We start from the raw sequence: 27,830 nt of genomic DNA, 5'->3' as shown, positions 1-27,830 counted from the left end.
AAAGCCTTATTATTAAATATATTTAATCAAACCGATTTAAAACAAAAGAAATCATAAATATGAGTCTGTCAGTTAATTTAATAACAAAATATTATTTCGTTCCCTTTACTATTTCTAAATTCTCGAATATTACAACTGGTAATTGCGCAGAACTATATGCGCATACTGTTAAGTAATCAAGCATGGAGGAATATACGCGTGATCCTTGGTAAGAATAATACATTTGGGGAAATGAGACTTATGTTCACAAATAGATAACAATGACCATTATAGAATATGTTCACATTGTATATACTTAGACAAACTGTTATGTATATGTTAATTTCCCGGCTAATAATATGACAGAACAAGCCGTATTCTTTTCAAGGACCCGTCAAAGTCGGCTCACTAATTTTGAAGTGACGTAACCATCAGATGTAGGGTTACTAGGGACAGGGTAGTCCAAGTCCTACTTAACACTAGGGGCCGGGTATCATTCAGATTTGATGAAAAAAGGAAAGAAACTGAGATTACCATCTATAATCGGCGCTATTGCACTTTCTTACCTCTACCAGTTCCCGTGGTCGTAGGCACTTGAAATTTCCAGAGGATGTTAAGCCTAAGGGGGACAAGCAATGACCAGACCACACACCAAATTTCAGCCGAATCGATCAATAATTTTTTATTTTAGCGACCTTTTAATTTCTAACGAGAGAGAACTTCATCCGTTTGACGCCATTTGCTTTGGGCTTTGAAAATGGTTACGGGGTCAAGGTCAAATATCCCAAAACTGACTTAGAAAAGTTTGAGTTCAGTTTTCTGTAACATGACCTTGACCTACGACTTTGACCCAATTATCTTTTCTGAGGGACCTTGTCTCTGCTTTTACCTCAAGCATTAACTTTGATAATACAGCAAGAAATAAGGCCACGACAAGCATAAACGCAAAGGGCCTGAGATGGATGGGTAGTTTGGAGTCAAGGTCAAAGTCAAGGTCACGGTTGGTTAGCGTTGACTAGTGGAGATCACCACTACCTTTCGCATTGACCGCGCCCATTGACTTCCTTTTGGACAAGGGCCCTCTGCGTTTGACCGTTTTCTGACCGAGCAGTGTGCGACAGGGCCAGGGTAAACGTCGATGGTTCAAGCCAAGATTATGGGCTTTGATAATGGTTACGGGGTCAAGGTTGTAAGTCAAGGTCAAATGTCCCAAAACTGACTTTGAAAAGTTTGAGTTTAGTTTTCTGTAAGATGACCTTGACCTACGACTTTGACCCAATTATCTTTTCTGAAGGACGTCATCTCTGCTTTCACCTCTAACATTAACTTTGATAATACAGTAAGAAATAAGGCCACGGCAAGCATAAACGCAAAGGCCCCAATATGGATGGGAAGTTTGGACTCAAGGTCAAAATCAAGGTCACAGTAATATTCACACCTAAAGGCCAATCCACTGATCAACACCAAATAGTATTTTATAGAAAATGGTGGCTTCGCGCAATATTAATTTTTATGAACTGCAGTGTTAGGCAGCTAGTGCAGTGTCTGTGTCGGTTTCCGTCTTAGTGTCTTGTTATTCGAGTCGGTTTCCGTCTTAGTGTCTTGTTATTCGAGTCTAAATAGTAAACAAAGCAAATGGCGTCAAACGGATGAAGTTCTCTCTCGTTAGAAATTAAAAGGTTGGTAAACTAAAAAGTTATTGATCGATTCGGCTGAAATTTGGTGTGTGGTCATTGCTAGTCCCCCGTAATATCCTCTGAATTGGTAGAGGTACCAAAGTGCAATAGCGCCCTATAATCTTATACACATATTCAGTTAATAGATTGCCATGCAGAAAGTGTTGAATACCATCAAGATTTAGTTTACCATTTCGTTTAGTTTTGATATTGGTCATCCAGTTTATGACCATTTAGTTTCATTAACTAGACAACCGATGCCGAACTAAACGGTAGCACAAACTTGGCGGTTTTTGATAATCTTGATGGTATTTAACACTTTCTGCATGGTAATCTGTTAACTGAATATGTGTATTAGATTATAAATGGTAAGCTGTTTCTTTCCTTTTTTCATCAAATCTGAATGATACCCGGTCCCTAGTGTAATCAGTTGAGACATTTCACCCACTAATGATTTCATTAATTAACAAGCTAGTTTGTAATGTTATTGCAAATAGTAATAGACAAGAATCTTTTACAAATTTGGATATTGAGTTTACACATTCATTAGGCCTAGCAGTAGCTTCAGCTTGCTTCCTTGAAACAACCGTTGAACCATGCTTGTTTAGTATGGGTTTCAGGTCAAAGTTTCATATGACAGAAAAAATTTTTTTTAAATATTTTGTGAAAATATACATAAAACGCTACCCATTTTTTTATTTTATTTCATCAAAATATTCTAATTAGATCCAAAGTTATGGAGCTTTAAAATCTGAGATCAACGTCAAAAATGTAATCAAAATGCTCTATTCCAGTCAATGCGTGGCATGGCACCAAAATAAATGCTTTTCAGTCGTATCTGAGTGACGTCATAAGCGGTATTTTGCTTTCAGAATCGCTAGTACCAATTTTTAAACTGAAATCTGCACGTTATAGTCAGCTAAGATTTATTAAAATCGTAAAAATTTGAATGATAATATGTCAAATATTTATAATATGGGTGATACCACAAAAAAAGTTGGCTATATTTAGTCAAAATTTGGCAAATTTTAGTCAGTAAAACAGATAAATCCCGTTTTATACGGCTGTAATTGTCGGATCTCAAGTATCACGCACCATAATAATCACAAAAATGTTATCTATCGTTTGATTGGTTCTATATGAAAATCTCCTGGGAAACTAACGTGCGGATTCACCAATGAAGTGAGCCGTAGCAATGGAAAATCCCTGTCAGAGCGGTATTTCCCCGTGAGCGTCTTCTGTAAATAAACGGTAATTTCGCTTACATTTCAATAATTTTTAAGGCAGAATCTTTGCAGATATTGAGATCGATATTAAACTATTACAATGCAATTGCTAGTAATACATTTACAAAAAATAGTAAATAAGAATCGTAGATTGGAGTGGGCTATATTTCAGCCACTGGCTGAAACCCCTATTGTTAGTAGCTTTACTTGAGTGTCTTTCGCGGCGGTCCTTCCACCTGATCCAATATTGTTACCACCTAGAAGCATTCAACCATGCTAGCGCACAACCTGCGGGCTGCGGAACATCCAAATCTGCAAGAACTGGCATGTTTACACGTGTACATGTATTCATATATATGCATCAATTTCACTATTAAGACTGCATCTGTTGTAATCTTTCTACATCGCACGAATGCAGTTTTGCGGCTATATTTCTGGCCAATGTTATGGAGCTCATTTTCCATTGGACAAAGTTATTTTCAAAAATGACGGGACGGGGACGATGATGCAGTCGGACCTTCAATATCCCCAGCACATGTCTTTTTCCCTTGCATACCAGAGAAATCGGTCAATTTTTGTGCCTTGCTCGGTGGTATGCGTCACATGGTTCATCAGCTGCTTTGTTTTCAGACATTTTTCACGCAAAAATTGCAAAAAACAAAACTTGGCAAAAAACAGAAAGTGAAGAAAAATACGGAGGTTGGGTACAGAGCCAAATGACGTGATCGATGATCACAATGTGTTCATTGCGCACAATTATTGTTGATTGTTCATTGCGCACAATTATTGTTGATTGTTCATTGCGCACTTGCTCATTGCATGATCACACATTTACAAGAATACCCACCTTTTTTAAAGGCACGGATTTAAGATTTTCAAAGCACAGACCCTGTAATTAAACTAAAACTTTCCTGTCTTCTCTATATTATAATTAATTGTCCCCCGTCTTTTGAAGAAAGCAGGGGACTATTAAGTATTAAAATTGGTTCGTCTGTTCGTACGTCTGTCACACTTTTTGGGACACAATAACTCTCCTTCTAATTGACAATGCTTCACGTTTGACGTGAATGGTCGCTCTTGCTCTTCTCGGCTCGCGTAAACATCAAAATAGAAGAGCTTTTTATCGCTCTGCTCAGCAGAGGATAAAATCACTCTCGTCATGTATGTCAAAAAATGAACCCCGAAACTGCAAATAAAGCCTATGCAAACCAATCCTCGAATAATTGTCCAATGGGAATTTTGTTTCTGGCCCGCAGAAATATATCACTAAATTTGATTCTGGGTGCTGGAAACATGATGTGGCAAGTAAATATTTTTGTTAACGTGAAAATATCCCTTATTTTTATTGTATATAATGGCAAGTAAATATTTTTGTTAACGTGAAAATATTCCTTATTTTTATTGTATATAATTATTTTAATGGCACACTCAGTTGCACCCTAATAAAAGGTAATACATGTTGGACATTGAGGTTATTGATCCAGCCATAATACTATAATGTATGCAATATGCAAATAAGATTGTTTGATTTGTGCATGTATGCTGTTAGCCAATAGTAAAGTGTAAATTTTTCCGCTGTTAGACGCCTCTAACCAATGATAAATGGTTGTTTGGGGCATATATATAGCGAACATTCAGCCATTGTTTTGAAATTTCCTCTTGGTTGAATATAAAATAATGATTATATCGAAGCAGAGAATGATTATTGACCCTCAAAATAAAAAAAATAAAATAATCAACTTTGATGTTGTGATCTTACCGGGAAAAGATGGGCTTCTGATATCAGATATTTAAGACAAAATAAACAATTTACCATTGGTACGTAAATCGTGTACCATAATGTGTTTCTGTGAGTTTCAGCACCATTTGTAACAAGGGACTCGAAGAATGAGGCTAGCCATATTCCACAGGTCGTGTCAAACAGTGACACCATATTCTTATCTGAAGAGCATGCTCAATAAATACTGTCAGTGAAAACTGGAATAACCAGACGCTAGAGATTGCCATTTGATTGAGATATATGACACATTTCGCCGAACATACCTGATTTGAAATTAGAGTATAAACAGAAATGATTGAATGTAAATCAGTTTATATACATTCATATTATATTATTTTATGTGTTGCGACCCATTTGAGTGAATTTCTAGGTCCCAGATATTTGCGATTTAGCTCTGTTAAGTAATTTGTTCATAATCAAAAAGAAATGTTATAAATTTACGACGGTTCAGACAGTACAATGTAGATATCTACTTTAATTTATTGTCCCTCGCCTTTCGAAGAAAGCAGGGGACTATTAAAATGAGTTTGTCCGTCTGTTTGTCCGTCCATCACACTTTTTTGGGACACAATAACTCTCCTTCTAATTGAGCTAGAATGTTCAAACTTGGTGTAGGTGTTTATTAGGTCAATGCCTTGATGGAGTTTGAAGATGAGCATTTTCTGCATAGGTTAAGCAGAGATAACCAATTTGATCAGTTGATGCTTTGGGACATGATAACTTTAGCTCTTATTAAGTGAGAGTGATGAAATTTTCTGTATAGTTTTATTACATCAATACCCATCCCAAACTTAGGCTGCCTATCTACAGCTAGCTCCGGCTGAGAATAGGCCCTAAGCTAATTAACCGACATTTAAATTCCTACATCGACGATTTTAGTCGAAAACACTGAGTATGCTTTTAGAAAATTTTAAAAGTATTTATTTCTCTTTCTCTTCTATTGTCATATTGAATGAAATTAAATGTGTTTATTTAGCCGCTGTGTGTATGAAAGATGTCAAACTAATCAAAGCCGAATCACAAAATAGTCCTCTAATTATTCAATATGGCGGCGCCCATGAAACATAATTTCACAGAAGCGGTTTTGTTTGCGAAAACAAAATTAGGAGTATCTAACCTTGTTCTGAAAGATAAACAGATTGAAACTCTAAAGACAGTTTACAATGGTAAAGAGTTTATTGCAATATTACCTATAGCACATATTATATTATATATCGCTTTTACGCGAGTGTCGGCGACATGCCGTGTTTACATAAAACACACGTGCGTGGGTTATTTTTACTTTGTTGTCTAAACAAAGCGGTGTCGAATCGATAAGTCCCGCCCCAAAATGATCACATGATCGTTTTAAATGGCGGATAATCAGTGCAGTGTCACATTCTGGGAAGTATGACGTAGATGGGTCGCTGCGTGCAGTATGATCAATACCTTGACTAAGTTCGATAATGAGCATTTTCTGCTCAGGGTAAGCAGAGTGATAAGCAATTTGATTGGTCGAGACTTTGGGACACAATAACTCTCATTCTGATTCAGGTAGAATGTTCAAACTTGGTGTAGGTGTTCATTAGGTCAATGCCTTGATGGAGTTCAGTGATAAACATTTTCTGCTTATGGTAAGCAGAGATAAGCAATCTGATTGGTGATGTTTTGGGGCACAATAACTTTGGTTATAATGAAGCGAGAGCGATGAAACTCTTGAGTATAGATTCATCATATCGTTACCTTGACGAAGTTCAATAATGAGAATTTTCTGCTTAGGCTAAGGAGCGATAAACAATTTAATTGGTAAAGACTTTGGAACATAACAACTCTGCTTTTAATTGAGGTAGAATGTTTAAACTTGATGTAGATTTTCATTAGTGAATGTTTTGACCGAGCTTAATGATTAACATTTCAAGGTAAAGCTAAGCTTTGGGACAAGATAACTTTGATTCTATCTGATAGAAAGTGATGAAACTTAGTGTATACATGTAGTTGATAATCAGTTTGATTGCTTGATACATTTTTATAAAAAAAATAAATGTGTGATTAATTAATATGTGTCATCTATTTATTTTGGGGTTTCGGCGGGGGACATTAGCCTCACTGTTGGCTTGTTTAAAATATAGATAGTAGTACATCATAATGACTGGAATAAATTCATATGACTTTGGGGATTGTCAGAGTAGCTAGCCAATATGATTGAGGATGGCTTTTGTTCCAACGACGCTGTACTACCACTACTCGGCTGTACCCAAAATACATTTATGGGGAATATACATGATCTTGTGTGTCATTTCATCAGTGACTACTGTAGCCAAAAGGATCGCAGCATGGTCACTGTTAATTATTACTATTGTACATTTTTAGAGGGCGTGACTAAGTCCTCTTGTGTGCTTTACAAAATATGGTACAGAAATAAAATATACCAATAAAATAAACTACACGTACATCCAACATACATGTAAACATTGAAATCAACTTAAAATCTTATGGATTTCATCAATACATAAACTATCCATTATTAATGAATGAGAACTAAGTTAAAAAAATTCACTTTTATGTGCAAATTTAAATTACAGGGGTAAAGACTCTAATCTTGGAGCTAGGTACGAACAGACATTTTATGCAGTTTAGATCAAAGTGGGTTAACTGTTATTAAATTAAACTGGATTCTTTTTTTTTTTTTTTTTCATTTTTATACTTCTAGTCCCTGGCGTATTGTTGATGATTGTGGTGGAGCATTCTCCATGGGAGCAATTGGTGGTTCATTATTTCATGGTATAAAAGGTTTCAGAAATGCACCAAGTGTGAGTATAAAAGTCATCACAGTCCATGAAGTATATATCTTTATCCATTACTGACAATCATAAATTTTAGCCTTAAATTACAGCCTGGCAATTGTTTGTTGGCTGTATATTCATGGTTGTGGCTGACAGATCATTGCCGACAAATCAGCAGGATTCAAATTTAACCACTGTCCGGATACGTGCTTGCATCAGTCAAGTTAATCATGTATACCTTTTTATAGATCAACTGTAGATCAATAATCAATTGTTGTAAATGTCTGGGTTACCACCGTTACTTCTTAAACCGCCTGAAACTAATTCTCCTTAGACTTACAGCTTCCGAAACACTTGTGAGAAGCCGTGATGCCCCAAGTAGCTAGTATACATTCCAACAATACAAGTAGCTATATTAACTGTTAGAAACTTCCATAATCCAATCATCACAAGATTTGGCCTGTTGACCAAAACTATTTTGTGAAATACGAGATACGTGTATGTACATGTACTTCAAAATAATAAGTTAAAGTGTCTGTTGTTAGACTTTATTGATGTTCTGTGTATATATCTAGAAACATATCAGTTGGTTTACTTATTCAGGGAAATTACAGAAGATTAATTGGAAGTTTTGTAAGTCTAAAAGAAAAGGCTCCAATTACTGGTGGTAAGTAATCATTCTTATAGTACAGTTATTATTTAAAGAATTCTTATCTCTATAGTACAATTATTTTTGTCCCCTGCTTTTCGAAGAAAGCATGCGACTATTAAAATGGTTTCGTCGGTCGTCCATCCGCCTGTCTGTCCATCACACTTTTTGGGACACAATAACTCTACTTTTAACTGAGCTAGAATGTTCAAACTTGGTATAGGTGTTTATTAGGTCAATGCCTTGATGGAGTTTGAAGATGAGCCTTTTTTGCTTCGTTTAAGCAGAGATAAGCAATTTGATTGGTTGATGCTTTGAAACACGATAACTTTAGTTCTGATTAAGTGACAGTGATGAAACTTGGTGTATAGTTTTATCACATCAATACCTTGACTAAGTTTGATAATGAATATTTTCTGCTGTGGGTAAGCAGTTTGACTAGTCGAGACTTTGAAACACAATAACTTCCCTTCTAATTGAGGTAGATTGTTCAAACTTGGTGTAGGCGTTTATTAGGTGAATGCCTTGATGGAGTTCGATGATGAACATTGTCTGCCTACGGTAAGCAGAGATATGCAATTTGATTGGTTGATGCTTTTGGGCCCGATAACTTTGTTTTTTAATTAAGTGAAAGCTATGAAACTCATAGTATAGATTCATTATATCATTACCTTGATTAAGTTTGATGAGAATTTTCTGTTTAGGCTAAGGAGTGATAAGCAATTTGCTTGGTCAAGACTTTGGAACATAACATTAACAACTCTGCTTTTAATTGAGGTAGAATGTTTAAACTTGATGTTTTGACTTCGTTAGAAAATATGAAATTATCGCTTTAAGGTAGAATGTTTAAACTTGATGTTGATGTTCATTAGGTGAATGTCTTGATTAAGTTCAATGATTAACATTTCCCACTAAAGCTAAGAAATTTCTTTAACTTTGATTTTATCAGAGAGTGATGAAACTTTGTGTATAGTTTATAATTAGTGTGATTGCTCAATTCTTTTGACAAAGATAAACGTGCAATTAATTAATATGTGTCATCTATTTATTTCGGGATTTCGGAGGGGTACATCAACCTCACTGTTGGCTTGTTTAAACTCTATCTGTTTAAATCTTTGTTGTTTTATTTACCGTACATGCTTACTTACTCATATGCCCTAGGACGATATTGCCGATAATGTCAGTAAAGCATTTTGAAGATCGATAATTGATGTAAAATATTTAAAATATCGATAAGCGTGCAGTTATAGGCACCAGAGTCACTTGGAAGAAGAAATCCATAAAAGATAATCCTTATGACAGTATTCCTTGCATCATGTACTTGGGCCTAGCACGGTAACTGTAATTATTAATATAAATTAAACAGAAAAGTCATTAAACACAGATTTGTCTTTTCATGTGAGATGCCACCTTTTTTACTCTTTTTTATTTCGTCTGCTCTGGTCCTCGTGATGTAATAATGTATTGTCAAATATTGAAATTATATAGGCCTCATAGTGACCAAGAATTAAAAACGAGACCTTTTTTGCGCAGTAGAAATCAGAATAACTAGTTACGAGACATCAACTTTTATGTGAACTGGATACGAATCTGTTCATGTGATAAAAGGGAAATATCTACGTTGTACTCGTTATTTTTCTGGTCATAAGCGACAAAGCTATGTTGAGCGGTGACAGTTCTGTCTTCCAAATGATATTGAGTTTCGACAGTTGCTTTTGGTATGGAGTTGTGAGTAGGACATAAAATGTTTGCGTTGTCACTGGGATGTGACGAAAAAGTGGCATTGCACATGAATTATGTTTTAAAACCAAATTATTGTGATGAAGAGACATTAAACCCGTAAAGGTACATGTATTTTAAAATAATTCATAACACAATTCTTTGTTTGTAGGGAATTTTGCTGTTTGGGGAGGGTTGTTTTCAGCAATAGATTGTTCATTAGTGTATGTAAGAAAGAAGGAAGATCCCTGGAATTCAATCACAAGTGGTGCCTTAACAGGAGCTATTTTATCTGTCAGAAGTAAGTAATCAATAACTACATGTATTGTATTACTTAAAAGAGTTAGTTGTCAGTAATTGTTTTATCAGAAGTATCAGTAACTAATTGATGAGATAGAACTCTTTTACCAGAGGTACAATGGTACGTGTGTGTAATCAATAACTGTTTGATCAGATAGAACTACATGTATCTTACCAGAGTTCAAGGACCAATTGAGTGGGGGGGGGTCCCCCAAGGTTGTTTTTCCTATATTGTGTTAAGGAACAAAGGTCCTAAATGAAATCGAACTAATAGAATATCTTAATAATTAATCCTCTGGAATGTAAAAATGGTTGCTTTATTATTTTCAGGTGGAACAGGGGCAATGGTTGCTTCAGCTGTGATAGGTAAGAATTGTATTTGCCATATGATTTATATTCTATTTGAAATATATTTTAATGATTTTTTTTAATAGCCCTTTGATAGCTACACAGACATTTTGCATTAAGCTATGATTTTGAATGTCACTGACAATTAGTGCTGGGTATTGCGACTGCAGTCACGATACGATACGTATTGCGATTCATGTGCCACGATACGATACGTATCGCGATTCATAACTAGGTCATAGATTTATCAATAAAACAACAAATTAAATATGTGATTGTGTTTTTAATGAAGTCACTAAAACCAGGAAATAAATAAACTTGATTACTATTTAGTAATGTAAACTCTGATTAACATGGAATTAAAAAAAATAACACTCCACAGAGAAATAAAGTTATTGTCTTTTTGTTTAACTGTAATTTTTTTTAAGGAAAATTAGTTCATCCACATGTTTGGGTTTAAGGTAGTGTCACCTTTTAAAAACCCAAAGTTTTCCCAAACTTTAGATTTATATTTCGCTGGAGGATTTGTTTTGCGACTGTGTATTCCGCCATTTTGATTTTTACAAGAGCTGCTATCTATTATATTTACGTTCTAAATTTATAAAATTCTAGAGTAAAATGTCGTTTTATGTATTTAAATATGTATGTTTTATTAACTAAGCCTTATAAGAAACTTTAAAATTCAGAAACAAAACGAAAGGGCGTTAAAATGTGATTAAAATCTAAACTTACGAAACTAACGGTAATTACGGTCGTGCGCTATTTATAGTAACACACATGTCAAGACTACTGGACATCGTTTGCGAAGTGTCATTGTTTCAAATAAAGTTTAGGGTATAATTTAAAGTTTTTAAAGTTTATAATATATTTGAGAAAACGCAAAAAAGAATCGTGAAAAATCGATTCAGCATCCCGCGATTCGATACAGGTATCGTGAGACGGTGAATCGTGATACATCGATTCAACGATATATCGTGCCAGCACTACTGACAATATATCGTTATACAAACACAGTGTGGATAAACCAAAATGTCAAAGTATATAATGTAGCAAAGCTATTCACAACTATACACCCTTGGCTTCATGTAATTAGATAGTCCAAATCATATTTACTGCATTAATATGAGTAACTGCATACAAGTCGATTTTCTTGCAGCTATATTTGTGTGTATGTTTGTTTTGCTTGACTGTATAAACATATAGGTAGCCAATTTTATAAATATTATATTTATATACTTGCAGGTGGTGTGTTATTGGCAATGATTGAAGGAATGGGTATATTATTTAACAAATACGCAGCAGAACAATTTGATCCAGGTAGGTTCATACAAAGATATAGCGTCTTCATGCTTGTACATATAGGTTTGTTTTATGTATCCTAAAAAATCTGAGATACTTCATATGGTAGTTCATACATGTGCATGCCAAGTAATCAGATATTGTCAGATTTATTATGATTTTATGAATCCTCTTCCAAATTGTGAAATAATCTTTAGATCATTCTGATTTTAATTAAAATCTGATCAATATTACTCCCTCTAAACTCTACCATAAATGACCTAGAGTTCTCCTCTACTCTCAGCCCTGCTGTTGGTACTGATTTGTATATATTTAACTAATTTTGATTGCTTATTTCCAGCAAAGAGAATGGTTTTCGAAGAACCTCCTGCCCCTTCAGCACCATCTCAAGGTGGAGGTATATTTGGAAATTCTCAACAATATCAATAACGAAATGTGATCATAGTTTATGAAAATTATTTATTGAAGAACATAAACATAACAAGTGTTATAAGCTCTAGTACATTGACATGATTGTGACTGTGAAATGCTAAGTTCTCTGAACATATTTCTTACAGGATGACACTGTCAAAAATAGTGTTCATTTGAAGCTACTAGTGTTCTACTTGAGTAAAGATCTTAAAGAGAGGATATTTGTGATGATAATGTTAAAATTTAAAACCATAAGTAATTAATAACCAGATTCAGTCAATTTTAGTGGTATCTTGTGTATCCAGATAAACGGTTTCTCTGCCAGTGTTAATAAAAATGTAAAAAAATCGAAAAAAGGACTATTGAACTAGAACTGTTATATTAATGAATGTTTAGTTTTATAAGAAAGGAAATACCGTAATATATTTATGTATATATTGTTTAGTTTATCAATAGGCCTACTTGTTTTAGTGGTTGAACTGTTTGTGTAACTATTTAAAAGCCACCATGGCTAGCAGTACTTTGCATAGTTTTCTTGAGGGTAATAATTGCATTCTTGATGGGTGGGAAAGATACAAACATCCCGAGGGAAAGATAGAAACACACCCTGGTGTAAAGCCTATATTAGCAAGTTTAGATACTGTCTGCCTTAGGTGCAGGTGAGAGAAAACTATTAAGTTTGTCAGTTCATTGAATCATATTACTTCATTATATACACAGTGTATGTCATATCTGAATATCTTTTCATCACAGATGTTTTGGTTCCTTCGCTTTATGTACACCCTTTCGATTGGTGAATAATTCACCAGGATTATCCGTAACAACTATTAAATAACTGTTGGCAGTTACTGTATCAATATAAATGTGAGGTGGACATTCATTGACAGATATTACTGTCTTTTGTGGAAAAGATGTGCCCTCAGTATCCTAGTACAAAAGAGTTGGGATAATTTGTCAATTAATTTAAATTTCAACTTTAATAAATATATATGGCAATTGGATAGAATATTATGTGATACATGTACATGAGGAATAAATTTTATATAAAAAGTAAAACAGGGGCTTGTTGTTATAAATATGTCCTGTTAATGTACGATATTTTGTCCGTGTTAGAATCTTTAGAATCTTCCAAATAAAATTTTGATTAGAGATGCTTGGTATGGTTGATCTAAAACGATTTGTAGGTCCTTTTTTTAAGCTCAATAATTGGGTTGAGCCAACATGTGAGCAATTTGGTTTGTTGATACTTTATAAAAGGATAAATGTGTTTTCTAGAGATGCAACAAATGCTTAAACAATTTTGGGACCTGTAAATGTCTAATTGTGTTGTTAGGGTGGGTCGATTTGGAGTCAGTATCTTTGGTCTCTACTACATTAAAGAAAAATCGTTTTTTGTTTGGACAGTAGGATACAAAATGCCTGACAATTTTTATACGCCCACTTTTTCATGTGGAGGTATATTGTCGTGGTCCATGTCCAACCGTCCGTCCACAATTGTTTGTGAACAGTCTACAGGTCACAATTTTTATCTGATTTCAATGAAACTTGAAATATAGGTTTATTAACCTAAGATCTCGGTTCCTTTCGATATTGGCATGTATCGGACTGTAACTTCATGGATTATGGCCCCTGATTGTACGAAAAATCGCGTTTTTAGCTTGTGGACCCTATAGAGGTCATAATTTTTATCCGATTTAAAAAAAACGTATTATTATACCACTGTTACAACCTAAGGACGACAGAGTTCGAATTTCGTGAAAATCGGCCCAAAACTGACAGACAAAATGGCCGCCGTTCGTTCTCAAATAGCGTAAAAAATATGGTACATCAAGGTTGTGGAGCCTATAGAGGTCACAATTTTTATCCGATTTTGTTGAAACTTGAAATGTAAGTTTATAACCCAAAGATCTCGGTTCCTTTCGATATACGCGCATATCGGAATGTAACTTCCTGAATTATGGCCCCTGATTGTACGAAAAATCAGGTTTTTAGCTTGTGGACCCTATAGAGGTCATAATTTTTTATCCGATTTAAAAACTCTTATTATTATATCACCGTTACACCCTAAGGACGGCTGAGTTCGAATTTCGTGAAAATCGGCCCAAAACTGACAGATAAAATGGCGTAAAAATATGGTATATCAAGGTTGTGGACCCTATAGAGGTCACAATTTTATCCGATTTCGTTGAAACTTGATATGTAAGTTTATAACCCAAAGATCTTGGTTCCTTTCGATATTCACGCATATCGGACCGTAACTTCCTGAATTATGGCCCCTGATTATATGCCCACATTATAATGTGGACGTATATTGTCGTCGCCCTGTCCGTCCGTCCACAATTTGTTTGTGTACACTTAACAGGTCACAATTTTTATCAAATTTTGACGAAATCTGAAATAATGGTTTATCTCCCAAAGATATCGGCTCCTTTCGATATTGGCATGTATTGTATCGTAACTTCATGGATTATGGCCCCTGATTGTACGAAAATCATGTTTTTAAATTGTGGACACTCTAGATGACACAATTTTTATCTGATTTTGATGAAACTAGAAATGTGTGTTAATAACCCAACCATCTTGGTTCCTTTCGATATACGCGCATATCGGACTGTCACTTCCTGAATTATGGCCCCTAATTAAACGAAAAATCATGTTCTTACCGTGTGGTCCCTCAGGAGGTCACAATTTTTACCTGATTTAAAAAAAAACGATTAAATATGCCACCGTTACACCATTATGATGATTGAGTTCGAATTTCTTGAAAATCGGACTGAAACTGCTGGACAAAATGGCCGCTCCTTGTACGCAAATAGGTCGCAATTTGTATCCAATTTTGATGAAACTTAAAACATGTGACAGACGTGATAAACTGGCCCTGCAGTATGCTACGAAAATTGCATCACTGCCGAATCACATTTCATTTAACACCATATTTAGACCTCTTCATGAGCATTTGTATCTTGTGAAGACTAATTTTATTCCATCATTCGGTATTCGCATACAACCCCTTTTGTCTGAGGCTTGTATCAGCCTTGACAGTATTGCGGATACCCCTTTCTTTAGGATTCCACCGTGGGCTATATCTCCCCCAAAGATTGATTTCGATCTTTCTCAGCATAAAAAGAGGGATACTAGCTCGACGGTGTTCCAATCTCTCTTTAGAGAGTTAAGGTCTAAGTATGGTGATTATGCTCCTATTTACACAGATGGCTCGAAAGATGGCGATCGGGTAGCTTCGGCTACCGTGACGCCACCCGAGACCATTTCTGTTCGCCTACCTCCTGCTGCTTCTATTTTTACAGCTGAGCTCCAGGCTATTTTCCAAGCCTTCGAGTCCATTTAGTCCTCATCAGACTTCAAACACATCATCTTTTCTGATTCTTTGTCCCGTCTTCAAGCAATTAATAACAAACAGCTTGATAACCCATTAGTGGCAGACATTTATCGTCTGCTACTTTCATGCGAGTTGTGCAGCAAGGACATTGTTCTTTGCTGGCTCCCCAGTCATATGGATATCAAAGGGAATGATCAAGCAGACTCGGCTGCCAAGTCTGCTTTAGATCTTTCCATAACTGATTTTTTAACACCATATAAGGATTTTAATAATAACCTAATCAGCATTCTTAATCCAACATCTTTACTTGTAAATTAATTTATAACCCCATGTGTGTGCAACGCTAATCATTATCTACATCGATATGTAAATTCATTTATGGCCCCATGCCTGCAACTTTAGTCGGATTGATTAATGATAGATATTAACGACAGTACACTTTATCAATACACAAAGATAGTTAGATGACCGTTCTCAATCTCTTAATTCTAACGTATAATAAATATTGAGATATTTTTTCGCGTTTCATTTTTACGGTCGATTTCAGAGTAATGAAGTGAAATCCACATGCAGAAAAAAAGACGCCGTACGATGACTACAGGAAATCTAGCTACGGATCGTCATTAAAAAATCACGTTTCAGTCATGTTTGACTTTAATAATTCATTTCGCATGACCACATCTTTTACTTCTGTACTCTTTTACTCGGGGAAATTAGAACCACAATACTCTTCTGACGGAAATATATTTCGAATCGTTTGGACTGCACACGATGGTAGAGTGGCTCTTATCAAAAAGTCACTTTAAAACACAGTTTTAAAATCGCTGTCGTGAGAAGAGAGGGCGGGACATTATAAAACAAATTCTAAATAGGATCTTAAAGATACATTATGGGAGATAAGATAAAGAGATGGCAGTTCTCGCTATAATAGTTAAAAACTAGATAGTGTAAAGGTAATTTTCTGAAAATTTCAGTCAGAAAATTTCAGTTTTGTGCAGCTCAAAACTTTTTGCGCCGATGAAATCAAAGTGAACGGATGCTCGATTTATAGAGCGTATGGAACACGTATGCAATGAGTACACAATGAATGCATGGCGTTTTCAAAGGGGGGGGGGGGCGTTTTTTTCCCCGTTTTACATCCTCTTTGCATCCGTAAGTGCAGTGGGACCGGGCCTTAAGTTCTTGTAGTTGTATGATTTAATAAAAAGATAAGGATATAACTTTGATTAACTTGCGAAATGAAATTTATTCTATGAACTGCTGAACAATTGTGGGTTATCCTATACCCTGAGATGAAATTCTCCTGTGTTACAAATATAAAATATTCAGCATTGTTGTAGAAATATCCCCTGATAATTACTGTGTCGTGATCGGATTAAACACCTGGGGCTTGCTGTAATTTGTTTCATACAGTCATTTTGTAGGCATTGGTACATGTATTGTCCAATAACAATGTATATTTATGGGTTTAAATGAAAGTCGAGGTTGCGGTCAACTTTTATATTTCTCTATGCCTGTAAAATGTGATTGGTTAATTATTGAAGGTCTACACTTCTGTCAAAATGATAATCACTTGGTGATAATGAATTGCTCATTCTTGGATCTCGATCAGAAAATATTACCGTAGTCATTTACTGGTATACACACGAGTTTTACCTCCTTCGTATTTCCAAATATTATAGGTGAATTATTTGAATCTATTCTGAACAGCAGGACAAATGAATAAAATTTATTGTCGCCAATGCTAGAATTTTTGCTCTTATAATTAATGATGGCATTATTATATATTGTATTAATTAATATCTGGCAAGTTAGTAGATTCACATATTTGTACTTAAATCAAGTTAGCGAATGAGTGACAGATGGGTATATAAAAAAAGAGTTATAGAACCAAAACATAGCTATGTTACCAGATTACATGTGATTGGAAATTTACCTATTGCATCATTTAGTTTAAGAGACCAATCATATCAGTAATTGCACAGGTTCAGGGTCATGAATAGGCTAGTTTGTGCGTGATGTCCATAGGTCCTATAAAAGAAATCATAGCAAACTTTTAAGCCAGATTTCATTAGATTCCGGAGAATTTACCATCTGAATTCGCAAGACAGCAGCTTGATTCTAGAAGGGAAAAGATGTAGCAATTTCTATCAGCAGACTCGCCCCAGCGAGGCTGGCTGGCTGTGTTTGAGAATGACTTTAGTATTGTTATCTATACTATGCTTGTATCCATGTATCCGGCTATGATATATAAAATGTAAAAACGAACTGTTGCATTGTTATTCCTGGAAAGACAAACCTCTTGAGAAAACAGTAAGAAGGAAATACACAACGTGAAGGGGAAGCAAAGACGACAGGTGAAAATACTAGACGATCACAGGGCTACTAAGATATGTAGCAAGATGCATGGGTCGTACGTAGGATGTGACGACCGGTTTTGGAATATCCCGCTCTCCACGTCTGACAAAAGACCCATGATACTACATTGTTCCCGCCTTTCGAAGAAAGCAGGGGATTATTAAAATGGGTCAGTCTGTTTGTCTGTCCGTCCGTCTGTCTGTCCGTCATACTCTTTGGGACACGGTACCTTTAGTTCTAAAATTAGTGAGAGTGAAGGTACTTGGTGTATCAATACCTTGACTAAGTTCGATAATGAACATTTTCTGATCAAGGTAAGCAGAGCGATAAGCAGTTTGATTGGTCTAGACTTTGGAACACAATAACTCTCCTTCAAACTGAAGTAAAATGTTCAAACTTGGTATAGACGTTCACTAGGTGAATGCCTTGATGGATGGAGTTCGAGGATGAGCATTTTCTGTTAAGGGTAAGCAGAGATAAGCAATTGGATTGGTTGATGCTTTGGGACACGATTACTTTGGTTCTTATTAAGTGAGAGTGATGAAACTTGGTGTATAGTTTCTGAGAGTGATGAAACTTGGTGTATAGTTTCATCACATCAATACCTTGACCAAAATGAGCATTTTCGGCTCAGGTTAAGGAGAGAGATAAGCAGTTTGATTGGTCGAGACTTTGGAGCGCGACAACTTTGATTCTAATTGAGTGATAATGGTGAAACTTTGTGTATAGTTTCCATACATCAGTACCCTAAAGACACGTTAGTTACGAGTTTTATAAAAAGTTGGTCATTCTTGCTATAATAATTCAAAAATAGATGATAAAAAAAGAAAATGTTGAAAAATTTCAGTCAAATTACTTTGTTCTGAACGGAAATGCCACTGTTGGAAGTTTGAACTAGAAAAAGGCATCAATTGTGTCTGCACCGTCTATGAGAATTGGCGATAACTCCACCCACATATTCTCGATTATCAAGTAGCATGCTCAATGGCTATGGTAGCCTCGCTTGGCAGGCTTTTCATCACGAGTTTCCAGAAGCGACATCAGCGACTAATGGTAAACGTTAGTTTGGTCCGTGGACGACTGTTTAAAATCCAAACTATATCCAAGCCATCCGTGGGTCTACAAAGTTGATTTTGAGCTTGTCGTGTAAATAAAGGTCTAATTAATAATTTCTATAACATCTGAAGCCGAAATAAAGACTTGCAATAGGCAGATTTAGCTCTTGCATAATGTATGTTAACAAAGTTCGTTGCTGAGTATTTTCTGCTTAGGCAAAGTAGAGACGTCAACCTGATTGCTCGAAAGTTTGGAACACAATAACTCTCGTTCTAATTGAGGTAGAATGTTCAAAATTGGTGTAGGTGTCTATTAAGCAGAGATAAGCAGTTTGATTGGTTGAGGCTTTGGAACACGATAACTTTGGTTCTAATTGGGCGAGAGCGATGAAACTCTTGGGTATATAGATTCATTATATCAATACCATGACTTAGTTCGATGATGAGAATTGTCTGCTTAGGCTAAGTAGCGATAAGCAATTTGATTGGTTAAGACTTTGGAACATAACAACTCTGCTTTTAATTGAGGTAGAATGGTTAAACTTGGTGTAGATATTCATTGGGTGAATGTCTTTACGGAGTTCAATGATTAACATTTACCACTAAAGTTAAACAGGGCTAAGCAATTTCCTTGGTCGATGCTTTGGCACTTTGATTCTAACTGATGTAGAGTGATGTGATGAAACTTTTCTGCTTAGACTAAGTATAGACACATTGTAATCAATTTGATTGCTCGATACTTTTGAAAAAGATAAATGGGTAATTAATTTATATGTGTCATCTATTTATTTTGGGATTGCGGTGGGGGACATCAGCCTCATTGTTGGCTTGTTCCTTCATTATCCGCCCACATGAAATGTTATGTCGTCGCCCCTGTCCACCCGTCCGTGTGTGGACACTCTACAGGTCACAATTTTGATCCAATTTTGACGAAACTTCAAATATAGGTATATATCCCAAAGATATTGGTTCCTTTCGATATTAGCATGTATTGGATTATGACCCCTGATTGTACGAATATTCGCGTTTTTAGCTTGTGGACCCTCTGGAAGTCAGAATTTTTATCCGGTTTTGATGAAACTTGAAATATATGGATATATCCCAAAGGTCTTGGTTCGTTTTGATATTGTCGCATACATACTGGATTTTTTAGCTCGTACTCTGTCAATCTCTTGCAAAATGTGGGCGTACCCCTAAGTTTGAACAAGCTGAATTATTATCTAAATCTAAATACTGTAGTGGTTTTAATATGAGAGTTTGGTCTTCATCAATTTTTAGTTATAGATAGGTACATAAAATAGTCAGGTACGTAATGTCTGGTCCCGGGAACTTTAATAATTCTAGAGCCTAATATAACTGTCCTCATAAAGCAGGCCCCATCCCTATCCACAATGTCTGGTTTCTCGCAGAGGTCGCTCGACCAGTTACCCAGGGAGCCGAAAATCGCAGATCCATTTTATAACCTTTTCTTTGACCCCTTCTGCATATTAAATATTTACCATTACATATTTTTGGATCAGGAATTGATCCCAAGCGGTATTCATCTTTTTCTTCAAGTATGATCAACATGAAACTTGGCATGCTTAATGGGTTTTTTTACTTGATAATATTAATATGACTAATATGAACAACCGTTCAAATAGTTTGGGGCTACGTTTCCATTACAATACTGTTGATAGCCATATCTGAAATACACAATCACAATAAATTTTATTTATGATTAGAACCATTAACACGATGTTGGCAGAGAAAAGGAACAGATAATATTCTGCCTGAGTCACGTTCTAGCACTATGCTATGTACTGCCAATTATCACAGAAAAAATAGGAAGATATAAAGGAAATTACAATGCGTGAAGCTCAGATATGATATCTTGTGTATGATATCTCTGTTCAACACTTCCTATGAAGATCCTTTTGTTTATTATTTTGCAGTTGCGTATGAAGGAGTTCCAACGTCTTTGTTTTGATGAAAGCCGAATGCAGAAGAAAAAAAAGTGACTTGATTGGAATTCAGCGGATTTCATTTATAACCTGTCAATACTTATGAGATTGCTTTAAAAAGGTGATTGTTCGAAATGAAATTGGGGTACGTCCTACTGTTCTACACCGACTAGGCTAATGCAGACGGGAATACGCCATACTGTGTGCTATGAGTTAAATTTAGCCCTGACAGCGGCACTACTGACAGGGCCTATTTTAAAGTTCCAACGCTCCTCTAGATAAAAAAAATCTGTGAATTGAAAATCTGAAATCCGTGCTTTGAAAAACAACCCAATGTTTTGTAGCCTTGTGAATCTCCGAAGATTGTATGGTTAAACTGAGCTATCATTATGATCATCTAGCCTACCACTTTCGATTTCTGTTTCAAAAGTTTTGTATTGTTGACGTATTCCCACCACCACCTAAAGCACGAAAATTACATGGCATAACATCGTCAGATGCAGTGACTGTGTAGCTTCGTTTGCCTTTGGCTCGACTTTGAATATTTCTTTGGGCTGTTAATGATACTGACACACGGTGATAAATATAAATATTTTAACCAATATTTTATTCAGAAATTGAAAGGGATTGAGGAACAGGCATAGCTTATATGACCTCTCTCCTATATTCTGTTATATTTTGGTTATAAAAATGTAAGCGTGATATCGTGTTATCCGAAGTCAAATTCTGGAAATTTTCACGGACACCAAAACACCAGAAACCGTTCTTCCAACTGTTCAGGATTCTTGTACGTGATGCCAATGAAAATACCGATGAACTTTCACCACCAAACCAGGGACCGAACGCGGGACCTTTTGGTTAGCGAGCCAATGTCTGATCATTGAGCCACCTCGACTTCCTGGACTGTTCGAAAGTAAATTACAACAGGAAAAAATAGTTTTTTTTTTTCAAATTCCAAAAACGACAAATGATTAATTAAATATATAAAATATAGACAACGGGAATATTTAAGAAATTGATCTTGGTTGTTTTTAAAATAAACATATTATTAAAGGGAAACCTGCTGTCAACCAGCTAAAAAAAAAGACAAAAACTGAAGTTTAAAGGAGCTAAATCGCTAATATTTGGGACCTGCAAATTGACACAAATGGGTCACAACGTATATTATAATGTAATATGAATGAAAATAAACTGATTTACATTCAATCGTTTCCGTTTTTACTCTAATTTCAAAGCAGTTATGTTCGGCGAAATACGCCAGAAGTCACAATCCAATGGCAATCTCTAGCGTCTGGTTATTCAAATCTACACCGATAGTATTTATTGCGCATGTTCTCCAGATAAGAATATGTGGCCACCGTTTGACATGACTTGTGGAATATGTCTAACGTTCTTCGAGTAGCTTGTTACAAATTGGACTGAAACGCATTATGGTACACGATTCGTGTACCAATGGTAAAATGTTCATTTTGTCTTAAATATTGGATATCAGAAGCCCATATTTTTCCGGTAAGATCACAACACCAAGGTTGATTAAAATTGACAAATAAATCGTGTTTTCATTGTTGAAGGTTTTGGATGATATTGAGTTAGAGACTTAGCTATTTTAAGTAGAGGGTTTAATGTGATTATGTTAAATTTAAAATGGAGGCGGAAAATGGGTGAAACCAAGCCGAAACAACTATGACTGGTACAGGTCAATAGGAAATATAGGGCCGTCAAAACAGTGAAGAAAGTCAATACCCGGTGTAGCCTCCGTTAGCCTGAATCATCTACTCATTGACTGAATGAAATGTTGCTTCTGAGTCCGTGTTGTCTGTTCCGTTCCTGATGTGATGCCTAATCAAAATTGCCAGGATTCTGCACTGGTGGATTCCTCTGGGGATTTACATCCAAGATATGCTCAACTGGATTCGCGTCAGGGCTTCTGGCTGGCCGAAGTAGTGTAGCAACGTTGTGATCTAGCGTTGTCGTCATATTGGCCTTGTGAGAAGAATGTGATTGCCGAAGTGGGGCACAATAACAACACTGTCCAGGATCTCACTTTGGTACCGTTGACACAAAGAATGACGTCACACGAGTCTCAAAAGAGTTGCATCTCCCAGATCTACCAGAACGTTGACGGTCCTTTATGTCATTAGTATGCTGATGTTTTTGAAATATTCGACTAATGGTCGAGAGATGGCGACCCAACTGTCGTACAACCTGTCTCATTATTGACATCCCAGCAATCCTCATGCTAACAACTTGCCCTAATTTTGCAGTAGTGAGTTGAAGAGGTCCCATTGAGTAATACAGACAGTGAACACAACGATTTTAAAACTTTTCTCAATGCAATGGCTGATTTTCCATGCATGCTTTTCATGACGCAAAGGGTTCTTGCTTACTTTGCGCTGTAGATACCTTACTTGCTGCACTGGCAGCGTCCACTGGTTTATATATGAAGGACAGGATAATATGTCAAACTTTTCATTTCACTTACACATATATTTATTTACGTAATAAATTTCTCTAGAACGCATAAACATTCTGGTGTTGCGATACTGTTTTCTCTGGCGAGGAATCCAGATCGAAAAGTCACATTTATTTACTCTTTCGTTATTCGGCAGATCGAAGCCACCAAAACATGAAAGTTCTTAAATTTTTCGGCACTTCCATGTAAAACAGAATTCTTGTATGCCATTATCGTCGAGAATGGGTGCGATGGTGACTTAAAGCAATTAATTTATTTTATGTATAAATGATAAAGTTTTAAATGGAATGAAGTGGGTTTAAACGTCCCATCAACAGAGCACTTGGTTAATTCTGAGACCAACAGTACGTTTATGTCGATTACACCGTGTGGTTTTCAAATGTCCACTGTCAGACCGTACAATGTTGAGTCTCGGTGTTTCATGCAAAAATAAACGAAGGGGCGCCGGGTACCGAGTCAAACAGCGACAATGGGAATGAATGAATGAAATGGGGTTTAACGTCCTACTTTTCTGCACCAATCGGGCTAATGAAGACAGGCATACACCATACAGTGTGCTATGAGCGAAATTTTGCACGGAAACAATTGAATTTTAACTGTCAAGGGTTCTTTTACGTGCACACCAACCTTTACGTGGGACCTCAGGGTTTGCCTCTCATCCGAACGACTAGACGCCGTTCCACAGGAAACCACGCTGGGCAATATCGGGGAACTTTCTCAGCCATCATCGCGGCAGCATCGTGCTTACTGAGCCAACGCAGTTATACTACACTTTCCTTTCGTAGCTGGCGGCGTATGGCTCTATTCTTTGGAACCTTAAAATAGGCAAAAATGGGTCTAAAAGCACATAATAATGTAACCAATTATACGCGAACAGACCAAATTGAACGGCATTCTTTTACGCCTGCTTATAGTCCATTCTACACGTTTTTTATACGCCCACATTGAAATGTGGTCGTATATTGTCGTCGCCCCCGTCCGTCCGTCCGTCCGTCCGTCGGTCCGGCGTCCACAATTGCTTGTGGACGCTCTATAGGCCGAAGTTAATATCCGGTTGACTTCAAATTTATACACAGTGTTTAAGGTCATGAGACGAAGAATCCTATTGATTTTCAATGATTTCCGATAATTACTGCCAGGGTTATGGCCCTTGATCACTTCAAAAAATCTTGTGGACGCTCTAAAGGCCGAAGTTAATATCCGATTGACTTTAAATTTATACACAGTGTTTAAGGTCATGAGACAAGGAATCCTATTGATTTTCAATGATTTCCGATAATTACTGCCAAAGTTATGGCCCTTGATCACTTTGTGACGCTCTAAAGGCTAAAGTTATCATCCGATTGACTTCAGATTGATACACAGAGTTTAAGATCTTGAGACGAACAATGGATTTTTATGTCTTGAACAGCTAAATCCATGATATTAAAAGTTTTGTATACACAACGTTAGCATGGGGCAGAACTTTATACAAACAAACAAATTCTAATGGTTTTCTGATAATTACTTCATGAGTTGTTGCTCTTAATCAGATTTTAGTGTATTCTAAATGTTTCATTACCGAAAAAAGTAAAAATATGCAACAACTCTTGTTGACTGCCCGGACAATTTAGCTGTTGTGGGCGTATGTTTCGTTGCCTGGCACCCTATCTTTGAAGGATATGTTTGTCCATTACAAATAGCGCCCGAAACCATAGATTTTAAAATGTTCATTATGTTTTATTATTGGATATTAGTATCCCATATTTTCCCGGCAAAATAGCAACATCAATATTGGTTGAAATTGACCAGTAATGAATTGTAATTCGTGTTTTTGTTTTTGTTTGTTTTTTTTTTTAATTTCGAATGTTATGGAAAGTTTTGAGTTAGAGGTTTAGCTCCTTCATTTTTTGGTTTTTTTTCAATACATTGTATCAGATATTCAAGTAGGGAAACGAAACGTAGCTGACATTTTAATCAGATTGGTTAAACTCTACGAGTAATTGCTCAACTGAGTTTTGGAATATGTAAAACGGAAACATTAAAGAACTACTTCACTTACGAGATACCCACAAAACCCTGGTGTCTCTCTTGCAATTTAAGTTTAATACAGATAACATCATCTTTTAGATCTTCGTCTTGGAAAGCTAAAAATAGAAATATAACGATACAGTAAATACTAATGGCTCAATTAGCATATCGCATCCATTTGAAAGGGTAACAAGGCGATACCAAGAGGTAAATTTTATTTGGCGGAAGGCTAATATTTACCATAGTACAACAGGATTGGACAAAACTCACAAAAACTTACAAAAACATCCTATACTTAATAAGTATACAAAGCTACCCAAGATAACAAAAGGGACAAAATGAAGAAAAGAATAGAAAAGATTTCCAGGAATAAATAGAGAATCTCCTACCAGTCTTTTTTTGATATCAAATTTTTGATATCAAAAAATATCAACACAAGTTGATAAAGTAACAAAAAACGAGGCTCTGCCGAGTTTTTTTTTACTTTATGAATGAGTGTTGATATTTTTTGATATAAAAAAAGACGAGTAAGAGATTTTATTTATCACCCAATACATTCTTACATGCACAAATAGATAAATATAATTCTTTGCTGTAGATTTCACTTTGAACATTACGGCGTAGTGATACATCATTTTTTGACAGCAATTCAACCATTGCAAAGTCCTTTATATTGACCCAGTCTTTCCATCAAGGTCAATTGAATAACAATAGTTCATTTTTAATAAAAAAAAAAGGTTACTTTTAACAAGAAATGAACTGTTCTTTGAAAATAAAAAAGTAGTTCCTTTTCAACTGACCAATCAAATTCGTGTTATCTCCTAAGGAGATATCGTAGTAGATTATGAAATACATTACACAAGCGATATCTACTGTAGAATGTTTTATTGGGTGATAAATCTCAAAAATGGTATAAATAAATACATGTAGATATAAAAAATAGTTCAGAACTATTCCAATTAGTACAATTTCAACTATCTTACAAATCAAAACTAGTACAATTTCAACTATCTTACAAATCAAAACTATGGAAAAACTATATGAACAGTTGAGAGGCTATATGACAAATATAAAATTTAAAAGCCGAAACGAAATATATCTGTGTTTAAATCAGATTACAATACAGATTACTCAACGCTAAATAAGAAATTGTTACCAGAGCAGGGTTGGTTGCACGAGTTTCTGCTGACTCGGTCATTACTTGGCTTACAATCCCAAAAATCATTGATCTGAAATATACCATGGTTTGCTGAACCATCGGCGTTAACATTTACGGTACTTGTGGATAATCCTGATTCATGTTCTGCCATACAAACCCCTGTGCATATAAATAAATTACAATGGGATTAAATACACTGAAAATTTGACCTTGAGTGCACCGAACAGGTCATGCTGCAGTCAGTTGCCCTGGAACTAATTTACAGGAAATTGATTGTTGCTAAATTCTAATCTTTAGATCGCTAAACTTCTATGAGTCAGGTCAAGTTAGATTATTTAACTGGGGTAATCTGAAGGGTTGTGACGTAAGACAAAGTGGAAGTTGGCATCTTTACTAACTTTATTTTAATATTGGGCTTATTGTGACGACAGTGGAACACAATATCGGTTGACTGCATTTATAGAAGTAGAAATTTCAACGAAGACCGACTGTCTCTCACAAAACAAATTTACGTATAAAAACCAATGAACTCAACAATTTTATTTTTGATACAGTTGAGGTTATTCCCAGTATTTGGGATTTTTGATGTGCTTGTTTGGTTAGCTATTCAATAAACTGCATCGTTGCTAATCCTTCCTTTAATTCTCCAGACTTCTTTCACTGAGCATAAGGCAATCTGTTTCACAATGGTAATGGTAATGAGAGAGCCCCCTTTTAACTGTGTAGAAGATGACTGACCTCGAAGTTCATGTGCATTATGTCTACATGTGAAGCCACACTACGTCGCCTCAGGGCAGAGAGAGAGGGAGAGAGAGGTGGGATTTAACGTCCACTCGACACAAACTAGGTCATTTTGGGACTAACACATGGTTCAATTTATTTCAATAATTCGCTTGGGCGTAGGGGTCTTTAGCAGTGGGAGGACCCGGAGAAAGCCCACGAGGTTGGACAGGCGACCCTACTCCTTTTCACGACAACCGGGGAATCGAAATCATGCCAGTTGACTCAATGACAGACCTTATGATACAGCACGCACGAGCTAACCATTCGGCCATCCCCCCCAAACCTCCGGGCAGAATTGGTGTCTTTCTTTTAAACCTTCATTTACTATTTCATCTACCCATTTACACTAAATAGGTAATATTTTTATCTAGATAATTTAAAAAATTAAGAATTTAATTTGCAGAAGAAAAAAGGGTAGCTCCGATGCCATTCCTTTCAGTGCTAGTAGCGACCAAGCGATTATTTATTGCTGATCAATTTGAGCGTTAATTGTGTGACAAAGCTGTTGGTAGGCCTACGTTTATACTTGTCAAACTTCTTTGAAGCGATAGAGGTAGTACAGA

At 35.9% G+C, this 27,830-nt stretch overlaps 1 protein-coding gene across 1 annotated transcript; it reads left to right on the top strand.

Annotated features, from left to right (window-relative positions):
- The first annotated feature begins 145 nt into the window (after positions 1–145).
- On the top strand, positions 146–13,205 carry LOC126827489 (mitochondrial import inner membrane translocase subunit Tim17-A). The gene is made up of 7 exons (XM_050556881.2): positions 146–208; positions 7,351–7,450; positions 8,027–8,090; positions 9,964–10,092; positions 10,422–10,457; positions 11,682–11,756; positions 12,079–13,205. The coding sequence occupies exons 1-7, from the start codon at positions 183–185 to the stop codon at positions 12,165–12,167; spliced, it is 519 nt and encodes a 172-aa protein (XP_050412838.1). The 5' UTR covers positions 146–182; the 3' UTR covers positions 12,168–13,205.
- The last annotated feature ends 14,625 nt before the right edge of the window (positions 13,206–27,830 follow it).

This window comes from Patella vulgata, chromosome 7 (assembly GCF_932274485.2).
Source record: "Patella vulgata chromosome 7, xgPatVulg1.2, whole genome shotgun sequence".
Lineage (NCBI taxonomy): Eukaryota > Metazoa > Mollusca > Gastropoda > Patellidae > Patella > Patella vulgata.
This window is presented reverse-complemented; position numbering and strand designations above follow the sequence as displayed.

Bases quoted from the DNA above. Each gene is read 5' to 3' on its own strand.
- LOC126827489 (XM_050556881.2), top strand. From the start codon at position 183: ATGGAGGAATATACGCGTGATCCTTG. The intron at 7,451-8,026 runs GTGAGTATAAAA...TTACTTATTCAG, and splicing joins GTTTCAGAAATGCACCAAGT to GGAAATTACAGAAGATTAAT. The intron at 10,093-10,421 runs GTAAGTAATCAA...TATTATTTTCAG, and splicing joins AGCTATTTTATCTGTCAGAA to GTGGAACAGGGGCAATGGTT.